Genomic DNA, 13,980 nt, shown 5'->3' on the forward strand with positions numbered 1-13,980 from the left:
TTATGACAAGGTTGCCATTCAAAGGCGACACAAGTACTCTTGGAAATTCTCAGGAAATTGCATTAAGAAGATATTTATCTATGGAAAGAAGACTTGACTCCAATATTGAGTTAAAATTGGAATATGTGAAATTTATGCAAGATTACGAAAATCTCAGACATATGTCGATGGTTAAGGATTTGGATTTAAATTCTCCCCACTATTTTATCCCACATCATTATGTAATTAAACCAGATAGCACAACTACTAAATTACGTGTAGTTTTTGATGCTTCAGCTCGTACATCACCACAAGTGTCATTAAATGAGTTATTAATGGTGGGCCCTACAATCCAAAATGAACTTGTAATAACATTATTAAGATTTCGATTGTATCAATATGGAATAACGGCTGACATAACAAAAATGTATAGACAGTTTTGGCTACATCCAAGTGATCGCAATTTTCAACTAATTTTGTGGCGTGAGCATAAATCGCAAAATATTTCAGTTTATCAACTTAATACTGTTACATATGGTACGAGTTCTGCGCCATTTCTTGCAACCCGTTGCTTACACTACATTGCAGATAACTCTCCTTACAGTAAAGAAACAGGTAAAATGATATTAAAACGGGATTTTTATGTCGATGACATGATCTCAGGAGCAGATGACTTGGAGACATTGCAAGCCATCAAAAATGAAACTACCGAAATATTGAATTTCTACAACCTATCGTTAACAAAGTGGAATAGCAACAATGTTAACATCACTGCACCAAATGTTAAACTTACAGATATTGAGACTGCAAGAGATATGGCATGTCCACTTGAAATGTTATGGAATACGAAAGAAGACTATTTTTGCTTCACTTTGTAACGACACGGATTTTCCCGTTTCGTTATAATTTATGCTGGGGTATCCTCAGTCTTTTCCAGGGGGTCGCTACAATAAATTTATAATCGCGGAGACAGAACTTCTCAAATAAAAGATTGTGTGTTTAATTTTAAATGTAGATTTATTTAAAATAAAATTAATTCATTAAAATAGTCATAAACAAAATGAATTTAATTAAACGCAATTAGATATAACTTGACATTGATTATGTATTTCAAAGTGGATTTTAATAAAATATTATGATTTCTTTATAATCGTATTTAAAAAAAAAACAAAAGTTAGTTAAAGATAAGTAGATATGAACTTTAGATTCTTTCCCAGGTGACAAGCTGGATCCGGTAATTGTTTCTTTGGCGTTCGCGATGATCTCTAGTTTGTTTTCGTTGTTGGCACCTTCGTATGATTGTCCACTCTCGGTGCACCTGTTAGGGACAGAAGGGTTAGTGTACATATAAAAAAAAAATATATTTTCTTGTTCGGTTATGGAATATTTATACAATAGTGTCCAAGTGTCTTGACTTAAAACCGCCCAGGCGATGGTACACAATTATATATATATTTAAGTAATTTATACAACTAGGCTTAAAACCGCCACTGTGTCAGACAATTTTTTTATATTTATTTATTTTATATGTTGACATACAACGCCACCGAGTGGTCGTACAAGACTCACTAAATTCTTAGAAAATTGCGCCGTCTTTTATACGAATACTCTTGAACTTTTTGTGTAAAGTAACAAAGCTTTGAGTTGATCTTAGTTGAACTTAATGCACTTTAACACTTTTGCGCAAAAGCTTCCTTGTGCATCTTTTTGCAGCGAATTGCATTCTGACGTTTTTGATATTTGTTTGTTATGTTTTGATTTGATAATTCTCGTAACTTTTCGTGCGGTATTTCTTGTTTTTATTAAAAACAATTTGTTAATAATTTTTAATAATAAATTAATAGTTCAATCGTAATAAATTCTTAATAATTTGGATTAAAAGTTGTGGTGATACATCTGCAGGTGTGTATTTCTATATTAACTGAATATATTTTTTTGTTCATATTTGCATTTCTCTTACCCTAGTTCCACGTTTTACCGTAGTGCGCAATGTGAGCAGCTATTGTTAAAATTTTTCGTGCAAAGGCCAATTTAAAACAAGATATTTATTAGATTTCAAAACAAAATTCATTTCTTTAATTTTTATTCATTTATTTCAGAGATTTCTATTTTTCCGTGTACAATAATTCAACAATTAATTTGGGCTAAACGCTGTGTAGATGTGTGTATGTTATTTATGTAGGTTGGAAATTATTACAAAATTTCCATCCTTACAACTTTTCAATCAACCAATGTACCAGCAAGTCATACTAAACGAAACATTTTGTCATTAGCATCATCTTTATATGATCCATTGGGTCTAATTAGTCCACTCATCATCAAAGCTAAGATTTACAGCAACTATAGATAATTGGACGTGATTGGGATGAATCCGTACCTCAAGAAATTTACACAACATGGAACAGAATTCTTGCTGATTTGCATCAAGTGATACGTCTTAAAATTCCAAGGTCCACTCGAATCAAGAACTCAATTAACATACAAATACATGGCTTCAGCGACGCATCAATTAGAGCATACGGATGTTGTATCTATCTACGTTGTCAAGATAATTTTGGCAATGTTAGTGTTCATTTATTAACTTCCAAATCCCGAGTTGCTCCTGTGAAAGCAAGATCATTACCACGTCTTGAATTGTGTACCGATCATCTTCTTGCTGGATGCTGGAACAAGATTAAAGATAATTTATTATATTATATTAATAACATATACTTTTGGTCTGATTCACAAATTACTTCACATTGGATTAGTTCTCATTCTTCAACTCTAGCGACCTTTGTTGGTAATCGAGTTGCTGACGTTCAAGAATGGTCGGTAAATGCATTTTGGCGCCATGTACCAACCGATCAGAATCCAGCTGATCTCGTTTCTAGAGGGTGTATCGTCCCAGAATTACTATCATCAAATTGGTTCAAAGAACCTTCATTTTTAATGTTGCCGTTGCCAAACTGGCCAGAACATTCAATAAATCAAGTAACAGTTGATGAACGCAAGTTAGAAACTCGCAAACTAGTGTGCATTTTGGAAGATATCAAGCTTTCGTATTTGCTACAGAGACTTCATCAGATAAGCAATTATAACAAATGTCTACGTGTGGTTGCGCTGATGCGAAGTTGGCACCACAAGTACGAGGCACAAATTCAATCATTATTCGTGGTAGATGAAATACAACGCGCTCTGTTGCATATTGTATATATTAGCTTTTTTATAAATGAGTATTGGGCTATAAGTCAGATTTTGTAATTTGGTTTTTTTAATAAAAAATTTTTCTTATTATTTTACTTATTTAATATTTATTTCCGACGTTTCGGTTTTTTAAAACCATCATCAGGGAAAAAATTTTAAAACAACTGAATAGAATAAAATTTGTATATAAAAAATATTTTTGACAAATGTTTTAAATAATTACAATACTCATTTATAAAAAAGCTAATTAAAAAAAGTCAACATATATGAAATGGATTGTATATATTATTCAACAACACTATTTTCACAAGGATATAGTACTTTTACACAACTCAAACCAATTACGAAGCTATCTTTATTACCTATTAATTGAACCTGACGGTCTCAATGGGCGCCGGTATGTTAAGTCAATTGGGTTCTCTTATACTTATTTTAATTTCAATTATTTAACATTTATTTACAACTAAAAAAAGCTTTTAATAGCCGCAGCTTTCCATTTGTTTTGTTTTTTGCTATTGTTAATAATATGTTTTAAGAATAAATCAGTGGTACGTGAACCTCTCAACAAAAAAGGTGCGTTAGGATTTTACTATCTTTATATAAAGTTAAACAACAAAAAGACTATTAAATTAAATAATTTTCGTTCACTAGTCATTTGTCAAAACTTTATACACAAAATTCAAACAAAAACAAAAAAAAATTTGAATTTGAAAATTGTGGAAATTAAATATTTTAAAAATTATACATTTTTGTTCGTTATTATTTAAAATATATACATAAATATATACAAAAGTACATAAGGACTTTCTATTTTTTAACTTATTAGTTGGTAACAAGTTAATATGTACTTATTAAAAAATAAATATTCCACACAATTATTAATTTTCTTGTAAGAGAATATTTTAAATTGTTATGCATTTTTAACATTGCTTTTAATTCATTATTCATTTTAATTTTCAATTTTATATTAATTATTTATTTATAATCAATATTTTTGTTGCATTATGTGCACAAATTTATTGTAATAAAACATATATAATAAAACATATGTTGTTTGCCATATTTCAAAGCTCAAAGAATAAGCTTTGAATAAGATTTCTTATTCAAAGAATAAGAAATCATTTTGTTATATACTTTATTGATTTAAAGTTATATAGATTTATAATTTAATAATAATAATAATAGTTTATACGGCATGGCATGCTTACTCCTTTGATCACAACGACGAACAACTACACACTTCGTATTTTTCCTTTTTTATCTATTTCTTTATACAGGGTTGCCATGATCGAATATACTACAGTTCCTCCCCCATCAAATAGTCCCGTAACCTTTTTGGCGGTTGCCTCTGCCGGTATGGTCGCGATTTTAATGTTTCATCTCTTTTATCTTCTTCTTCTAATGACCCCACTACTTGACTATCTGGTAGGATATATTCATTTGATGAATGACCTGCACTTACTTGGTCGTCTTGCTCTTCCGGTTGTGCCACTGAAGTTACTGCCACTGAAGTTACTGCCACTGGAGTTATATTGGATTCTAAACTTGTCGGTGTCTCCGAAACTCGCTTATGCAACTGGTCAATATGTCTCGACAATATGTTACTATTTGATTGAATTTTGTAGTTGCGATCTCCTGTTGATTGTACAATCCCTGGCATCCACTTTTCACCTCTTCCAAAATTTCGGTACCAAACACTTTCACCACACTGGAAACTGCGAACTGGTTTTATTAGTTGAAATACTCATCAGAATTTAGCTGCTACTGAGTGTTGTCATCACTGGGGTACAAATGATCTAACAATGTTTTCAACTTCCTTCCCATCGAGATTTCCGCTGGACTCGAATTTCAATTTACATTAGGAGTTGTAAGCAGATGCAAAAGTATATTTGCCAAATTCTTATTGATGTCTGAAGACTGCATTTTCTTAAGGTAATTCTTGATGGTTTGTACAAACCTTTCTGCTTGCCCGTTTGATGATGGATGATACGGTGCCGTACGTATGTGCTTTATACCGCTAAGTTTTAAATATTTCTCAAATTCTTCTGACACAAACGTTCGCCCATTATCGGACACAATGGTATCTGGTATTCCATGTGTTGTAAAAATTTCTCTCATTAACTCGATTGTTCTAATCGTATTTATTGTACTGGTTATTTTTACCTCTACCCACTTGCTATGAGCATCTACGACGATAAAAAAATTTGTACCCATAAAGGGTCCCGCATAATCAATATGTAACCGTGACCATGGCCTTAGCGTTGCTGGCCATGGTTTACTTGCTGCTACAGGAGGATTCTTTTCGTTACATGCACACTTTTCACAACGTCTGGCTAACATTTCTATGTCTTCATCTAAACCAGGCCACCAAAAAAAGCTGCGCGCAACTGCTTTCATTGTCGACATGCCTTGATGAACTTCGTGCAACATGTCAAGTATTCTGGGACGTAGTATTGCTGGTATTATTACCCTGGCTCCCCATAACAAACATTGTGCATTCACTGATAGTTCCTGGATTTTATTCTCAAACGGTTTAAACTGGATTGACTTATATGGCAAAACTGTATCTTTCCTTTGGATATGCCACATTACTTTTGATAGTACTGGATCTCTTCTGGTTGCTTGTGCAATGTCTTTCGCCGTAATCAAAAACTGTTCTTCAGCCTCATTGCAGTATAATATTTCAGGTATTTGTAGGTTTACATCATTTAAAGGTAACCGGCTCAATGCATCTGCATTCTGGTGATATTTCTCTTCTCGGAATTTAATCTTGTACTGGTAAGCGCCTAACTTTAACGACCACCTTAACATTCTAGGTGATATATGCTGTGATATTGGTTTATCTGGATTAAATAATCCCACTAGTGGTTTATGATCAGTCATTATTGTAAATTGTCTACCACTTAAAAATTGATGAAACTTTTGCACACCAAACATAATCGCTAGCGCAGTGGCGTAACTACAGGGAAGCGACTGGAAGCAATGCTTTCGGGCCCACGAATTTAGGGGGCCCCATTACAAATTTATGTATTCATTGTATTTATTTTTAATAAATTCTCAAAAGTGGGACGAAACGATTTGCCGTATAGTTGTGCTTCAATCCTCAATTTCTATCGGTGCTATATTTAAATCTGCATCTACTCCATATTGCAGAATAGTCCATTAACCATTAACATATACCAGATTTTATTGGAATATCTTTATTAAAAACGGAGAAACCCCATATCCGGTTGTTAAGTTTATATGGCAGCTATAAGAAATAGTAGTTTAATTTCAATCAAATCATATGGTGATCAGGGGCCGCTCCCAAAAAGAATGTGTGTAAAGTTTCATTCGAAGAGTTCAAAAGCTGAGAGAGTAGTTTGAACTAAAAAGGTATATATATACTTTACTGATATATACTTTATAGTATTTGCGACGTTTCCTTTAAAACGTTACGAAAATCTGGACAAACTTTATATACCCTTTTTACACTTTTTCGTGTAAAGGGTATAAAAAGATGTTAGTAGGGGCCCCTTAGTTAGTAGTTGCTTATAGGCCTTAAAAATGTAGTTACGCCACTGCGCTAGCGCTTCTTTATCCAACTGTGAATAATTTCGTTCAGCGCCCTGTAATGTTCTGGAGCCAAAAGCAATCGGTGCTTCTCTATCATCCGGCATCTTGTGTGCCAAAACCACGCCAACTCCATACAGCGATGCGTCTCCACCAACAGGTTTTTTGATTGTAGTAGCTTCTTTGCTCGTTCAAAACTTAATTTCTGTTCTTCACCCCATTTAAAAGGTATCTCTTTTCTTAATAGTTGATACAACGGTTCCAATAAATCGCCCTTATTTTGTAAAAATCTATCATAAAATGTAATTAACCCAAGAAAAGCTTGCAGCTGTTGTTTATTTATTGGTTCTGGTGTTTGAGCTATTGCCTTCACCTTTTCATCAATTGGACGCACTCCTTCTCGGCTTATCTTAAACCCCAAAAATGTTATCTCTTGTACTGCGAAAACACATTTTGATTTTTTAAGCTTCAATCCTGCATCCGGTACACATTTCAGAGCAGTTCGTGTTCTATCCCACAACTCTTCCAGAGTTGTTCCGCCAATTAGAATGTCGTCTAAATAAATAATCACACCATCTATGTTCTTAAGAACTCCTTTCATTACCCGTTGAAAAATACCTGGTGCCGTTGAAATTCCAAACGGTAATCTTGTAACTTCAAAAAGTCCGCGATGTGTGTTTAGTGTAAGTATCCTTGCTGATTCTTGGTCAACTTTCACCTGTGTATACGCTCCATCTAAATCCAGCTTTGTAAACCACTTACAATTTGCTAATTTTGCTAGTACTTCTGTATTAGTAGGTAATGGATACGTTTCCTTGCAAAGCATTTGATTCACTGTGCACTTATAATCTCCATAAATGCGTATGCTACCATCTGGTTTAATAATAGGTACAACCGGTGTTGCCTACTCACTAAAGGGTATTGAGCGTAGTGCGCCTTCATCTTCCATCTTCTTTAATGCTGCTCCCTTGTAATCTCCAATATTTCCATAAAAAACTGAACTGAAGTTCATAACTTCTACTGGAATAGTTGATTCTATATTGCATAAATTGCTGGTTATACTAATTCCCAAATCGTTAAACCAATTTCGACCAATTAGAGTCGGACCATCACCCGCTGCTACTAACAACTTTAGTTTCTTTGTGACATTCCCAAACGAGACTGGTACTTCTGCTTCTCCACTTAGTTTAAGATTTTCTCTGTTCCCCAAGTTCTTAATTGTATTTGACTTCGTTTTAGCGGAATATACGGCATTTTTTCTCTAAATAACTTTTCACTTACTATTGAGTAACTTGCCCCAGAGTCTATTTCCATTTGTACCGGTGACTTACCTATCGTAATCAATCTCTTGACCGATGGACTACCTTTAGCGAACATTGACCATAAATACTCCGTCGTTTGAGTTTCCTGGCTTGTGTCTAAAAGATTTACTCTGTTTGGCCTTCTCCAACTATTTATTGCTGGCTTTTTGGTTTTTTCTTTTTTTATGCAAGCTCTCTCAATATGTCCACGCTTTTTGCAATAATAACATTCCGCGTCTTTAAATTTGCACTGATCTGAGTATGGTCCACTGGAGCACGAATAAAACATATTCCTTGAAATTTTATTCAAACCTGGCAGGCTGTCTGACGTTTTAAGTTCCGTCGCATTTTTTTGTGTTGTTTCTGATGCAATAGCTTCCTCCTACGCTATTTTTAATGTTAACTGGTCATTCGCCAGAAGCCGCTTTTGTAAATTCCCGTCGCGTATGCCACAGACTATTTTTTTTGCTTCAGGATTGCATATAACCACGTGCATTATTATCAAATGGCGACAGACAGACGGGTGGGGAAAAAATATGTTTTAAGTCTCCGTTTTACATATATTTGAATGTATTGTTTAGAACTAAATTGAAATCAATGTACATATAAAAATAAGTAAAACCAATTAATACACATATTTAATAAATAAATGCTTATTAATAATTATTATAAGCATATAAAGCATAAACTTGATGATTGCATGCGCATAGAAAAAAATGCACGAAACTATTGTGACGCCAGCTATATTTTATACCTATGCACATACATACATACATAGTCTGATTAAAAGTAAATACTTGTAAAAGCAAATATAATCATATAAAATTAAAATAAATGAAAAATGTGATTGCTTTTTAATTTTAATGGATAAAAATTAACATGTAAAATATAAAAAGTACATCAACATAAAATTGTATATTTTTTATATTTATTTATTGTCTTATATCTGATACGAATTTTATAATTTGTCTAATTGACAGATTCTAGTACATGTCACCAATTTATAGTTCACTAAATAAGTTTTAATTTTATTTTATCTATTTATATATTTTCCTTATTTTTTAATTTCCATTAATTATATGTTTAATATGTTTTTTATATCAAGAGTTTAGAAAGCTATAGTGTTATAAAATTGCTTTCACTTTTTTTATTCCGCCACTGAATTTTTTTTTGCATAAACATTGACAGATTCTAAACATATCAAGCATTTCCAAAAAGAAATGGTTTGTAACATTGATAAGTGTTCTTGTTAGACTCAAAATTTCGATCGAACCATTCCATCTACTTTGAATTTCCTCCGCACATAGCGCTGTGACATAATTTATTTATTTAAAAAAATTGAATTTTTGTTAAAAAATAGAGAAATTTTTAAAAAATGATTATAAAAAAACTGTATACACGACTTTTAAGTTTTTTAGCTTTTTGAAAAGGAAATTTCTTCATCTTTATGGGGATGTATAAATGATTGAGGGGCCGTTTATGCATAAAAATTTATTTCGATATATAAATGCATACCATGAAAAAAATTCCTTATTTTTATTGAAATTTCTATGATATAATTGAAATATTTTGTTGATATTTTACAATTATGCATTATATTGTATATCTTAATATTTCTCATCTTTACTTTTTTAAAAACAAGTGTTTTAAAAGAAATATTAATTTTCATGTTTGATTAAATTTCCTGGGGTGAAGACAAAATCAATCTTTCTGATTTATGTTGCAATTGAAAGTGTGTTTTATTATCTTTAATGGTTTTCGTGTGCAATTGGATCTATATTATAGTTATTTTTTAATTAATATTTTTAGATATGATAGTCGCTTTTTCTATTCAAATATTTAGTTATTCATTTATTCGCAATACTTGCGTAAAAAAATACAAACATATTATTGATACTTGAAATTTAGATGGCGCTGGCACGCCTGCCTTGAGTTTGCTCCGCATTTGGCCCTGTGAGCACGGTTGCCACTTGAAAATTTTTTCCTGTACCAAAATTGGTTTAAAAAGGTACCATTTCTGTAAAAAAAGGTCCAAAATTTTGTTGGACCTTTTTATTTTTTCGTTCTGTGTTTTTCATGGTGTTATAAATGAACAAAATATAAAATAGTGCAAAGTTGCATTTATAAAAAAAATTAATTGAAAATATCCACAATAAAGTTGGGTCGTCAAAAATGTACCATTTTTTGAATATGAGTACCAAACGAAGAAAAAATAAAAAAAGTACCAATTTTGGTACTAAAGTACCATAAGTGGCAACCGTGCCTGTGAGTATGAAGATTTTTTTCAAATAATTGGATTTTAGGTAAAAAATTGACAGTTTTTAAAAAATAATTGTGGAAAACTGTATGTACGATTTTTATGATTTTAAGGTTTTTGGAAAGGAAATTTTATTGTCTTTAAAGGAAAATTAATTCCATTGTAGGGCTGTTTTTGCACACACGGATATAATGATTACAGTAAAGTAAGCTAAAGAAAAATGCTATTTTTTATCAATTTTTTATCAATTTTTAAAATTGTATTTTGTGATGTATTTCTGAACATTCTGCATTTTCACTTTTTTGATTTGAATGATATTTAAGCACTTTTGATATCGAACTTTAATACGATTTTGCGCAAATACTGTATGTACGATTTTTCTGGTTTTTACTTTAATTGAAAGCTTGTTTTATTACCTTTCAGGTGAGTATTCGTGCATGTCGGGGCCGTTTGTGGTTGTTTTTTAATTATTTTTTAAGTAAAAAAAGTCAGTTTTTTCAAAAAATTTGATTTTTTTATTTTTTGAATATCTCAGCTATTACGTAACATACAGTTATGAGGTATATACCAAATGAAAGATAATTGAATTTTCTATCTAAATCATATTTCAAACTTGGTGAAAAAGCTTAAATTTTGCTAATTTTGACAAATTAATAAACTTAGAAAAATTTCGTGTTCCAAGTCCGGCTTGGTCCTCTCAGCGTCGTTGCTGTCTAGGCTCATGTTTTGGATTCTTAAAGATTCGTGTTTTTGTTTATTAACAAAGTTTGGAGTCTTTTGTTAAAGTTTAATAATGTTTGAGTTGATATAATATATACATATATATTTGAATAGTATGGTCTATTCTTTTAGAACAGGGCTGTCCAGACTAGATGCGATCACGGACCAATACCAATCACTCTACAGATTGGAGGGCCGTAAAAACACACTTATGATCATAGTTTTTGACAAAAATAAAAACATGGGTATAATGTTAAAAATTATGTGTGATTTTGATTTAAATTATTTTGTTAACAACTATTATATTGGGATTAGTGTATCGATTTTGGTTTGAGGTAGACATTCATTTATACTCAAACGCTTTACCGATTACGAAACTATTTCCGGTTTTCATATTTATCATCTCTAAAGAAATGTTGATAGTTGAATTGATAATAGTTCGCTTTTAGTCATTCGAGCAGTGCTTACATTTAGTAACAGGTTGGTTTTCTTGAGATAAACACATACAAGTTCACAATGGTCAAAGCTTTTATTGGTCAAATTGTGCACACGAAATCATTAAATGATTTCGAAATTTTTACTAATGGATTTGTGGCAGTGGATGAAAATGGCACGGTAATTGAAAATACTTTACGTGAGCTTATGGAACATTAAATTTTTTGTCACCTCTCAGATTATTGATACTGGCAGCAACTTTCAGTTATGGCAATCTAAAAACATTGCTAAGTTTACTGAAATAAAAGAAATTCATCTAAAAGAGGAACAGTTTCTAATGCCAGGTCTAGTTGACTGTCATATCCATGCGCCGCAAGTTGCCCAGATTGGTCTAGGTTTAGATATGCCACTTCTTGATTGGTTGAACACATACACATTCCCACTTGAAGCAAAATTTGCCGATCAAAATTTTGCTGCTAGAGTTTATAAAAAAGTCGTGGTACGTTGAACACTTAATTACTTTTAATTGAGCTCGTTATCACCGATAATAGTACTCATTAATTAATAGTATTAACAGTAAAATATAATATCAATCTTTTATATTATTTATATGTGTGTACATGTATGTATGTTTGTATTTGTATAACATACATCAATCTTGATATGTATACGTGTAAGCTTATTCTCTAGATCGCTTTTTAGGAATCAACTATAAAATGTGGCACAACTCTAGCTTCGTATTTTGGAACTAACAACAAAGACAGCACTTTGATATTAGCTAGGGAAGCCTGTAGACAAGGTCAACGTGCATTGGTTGGCAAAGTATGTTCCAACTGCAATAGCCCTGATTTCTATGTGTCTGTATAAAAGATTGACCTCTGAAATTAATTTAATTTAAATATACAAATATTTTTTAGTGAAACAACAGAGGAATCAGTTTTTGCTACAATGGATTTTGTAAATGATATGAAAAAATTAAATACAGATTTAGTGCAACCTACTATAACTCCAAGATTTGCTCTTAGCTGTACGAAAGAGCTATTAGCTCAGTTAGGTGAAATTGCTAAGGAATATAATTTGCACATACAAGTAAAGTAAATTAAAAATCAATGCTTCATGCAGAATTTGTCATTTTTTATAAATTTGTGTAGAGCCATATAAGCGAGAGCATTTCAGAAGTTGAGTTTGTGAAATCTATATTTTCATCATCATATGCCGAGGCATATGACGCTGCCGGGTTGCTCACTGAAAAGGTATAGTTCACAAATATCGCATTTGATAAATAGTTTTAAGTTGAAAATTTTTTAATTGAAATAGACCATAATGGCACATGCTGTGCATTTGGAAGATGATGAAATTGAATTGTTAAAGAAAAGGGGCACATCTGTTGCTCATTGTCCTGCTTCAAATACCATGTTGAGTTCCGGCTTTTGCGATGTATTACGTCTTATTAAAAAAGGAGTGAAAGTGGGTTTAGGCACAGGTATTTTAAATTGTTAAAATATTGCTATGAGATATAATTAAACATAATTGTTGTTTAAGATGTATCTGGTGGAAATTCGGTGTCCATTCAAGATGCAATATTGCGCGCTCTTGATGTTTCACATCATCTAGAATTCGTTAAGAAACAAGATATAAAAGGCAGTGGTACGCTGAAGCCATCTCAAGACGAATACGCGCCTATCAACTATAAACAAGCAATATTTTTAGCTACGCTTGGTGGTGCTCAGGCTTTAGCTGTTGACCATATTACAGGCAATTTCATTAAAGGCAAAGAATTTGATGCCTTAATCATTGATACAAGTATACATCCTCTGCATAACTTTGATGCGAACAGCACTGCGGCGGCCGAACACAAACTGCTTGAATTGGTACAAAAATTCATTTATGTTGGAGATGACCGAAACATCGTAAACGTTTTTGTTGCTGGCAAAAAAATCAAATAGAAAACAAAAACAATACATTATTGAAATTATATTTTAATATTTGAAAATTATAATTTTTTAAATATATTTTGCTTATATAATCTCTCTCTTTTATATACATAACTATATGATTTTGAACCATCGTAGACAAATAGTAGATACACTGCAGTCACAATTTTTTAACTGTGAACTATTTATGTAATTATGTACACACTTTTCATAATTAAATTTAAAAAGTTTGCTTGTTTAGAAAAAAATATGTTTATAGGATAGCCACAATAATTGTTTACAAAATGCCTGTAAAGAGATTTCTATTTATAATCTAAATGTTTTACATTATTTGGAATGGACAAAGGCAAATTGTTTTCAATTAGATGGGTAATACAAATAAAAGAGTCAAATATTTATAAACATACGTAAATTATAGACGTTGGAAATAGTTCGTTGCCTTTGGCAATTAATAACAGCAGAATTATAAATTTAATTATTTCTTTCAGAACTTTGCCTTAAAAACTGTTTACATATTTTTAACATTTTTTTGCATAAATCCATTTTAATACTTATAAAAAACAGTCTCGCAAATAACAAGAAAATATGAAATTGATAAACTATATATATATTGTTA

At 31.7% G+C, this 13,980-nt stretch overlaps 4 protein-coding genes across 4 annotated transcripts; 2 read left to right on the top strand and 2 right to left on the bottom strand.

Annotated features, from left to right (window-relative positions):
- Window positions 1-2: 2 nt before the first annotated feature.
- On the top strand, window positions 3-857 carry LOC119676918. Its single transcript, XM_038088186.1, has one exon. The coding sequence runs from the start codon at window positions 3-5 to the stop codon at window positions 855-857; it is 855 nt and encodes a 284-aa protein (XP_037944114.1).
- Window positions 858-5,013: 4,156 nt separating this feature from the next.
- On the bottom strand, window positions 5,014-6,048 carry LOC119676919 (uncharacterized protein K02A2.6-like). The gene has a single exon (XM_038088187.1). It carries the CDS (start codon window positions 6,046-6,048, stop codon window positions 5,014-5,016), a length of 1,035 nt encoding a protein of 344 aa, XP_037944115.1.
- A 1,573-nt stretch (window positions 6,049-7,621) lies between these two features.
- Window positions 7,622-8,307, bottom strand: LOC119676920. Its single transcript, XM_038088188.1, has 2 exons — window positions 7,999-8,307; window positions 7,622-7,930 (listed from the first exon to the last, which is right to left on the bottom strand). Exons 1-2 carry the CDS (start codon window positions 8,305-8,307, stop codon window positions 7,622-7,624), a joined length of 618 nt encoding a protein of 205 aa, XP_037944116.1.
- A 3,050-nt stretch (window positions 8,308-11,357) lies between these two features.
- On the top strand, window positions 11,358-13,387 carry LOC119683381 (guanine deaminase). Its single transcript, XM_038097041.1, has 7 exons — window positions 11,358-11,610; window positions 11,669-11,929; window positions 12,133-12,287; window positions 12,348-12,519; window positions 12,582-12,683; window positions 12,748-12,913; window positions 12,973-13,387. The coding sequence occupies exons 1-7, from the start codon at window positions 11,512-11,514 to the stop codon at window positions 13,374-13,376; spliced, it is 1,359 nt and encodes a 452-aa protein (XP_037952969.1). The 5' UTR covers window positions 11,358-11,511; the 3' UTR covers window positions 13,377-13,387.
- Window positions 13,388-13,980: the final 593 nt, after the last annotated feature.

This window comes from Teleopsis dalmanni, chromosome 2, assembly GCF_002237135.1.
Source record: "Teleopsis dalmanni isolate 2A chromosome 2, ASM223713v2, whole genome shotgun sequence".
In the NCBI taxonomy this organism is placed as follows: domain Eukaryota; kingdom Metazoa; phylum Arthropoda; class Insecta; order Diptera; family Diopsidae; genus Teleopsis; species Teleopsis dalmanni.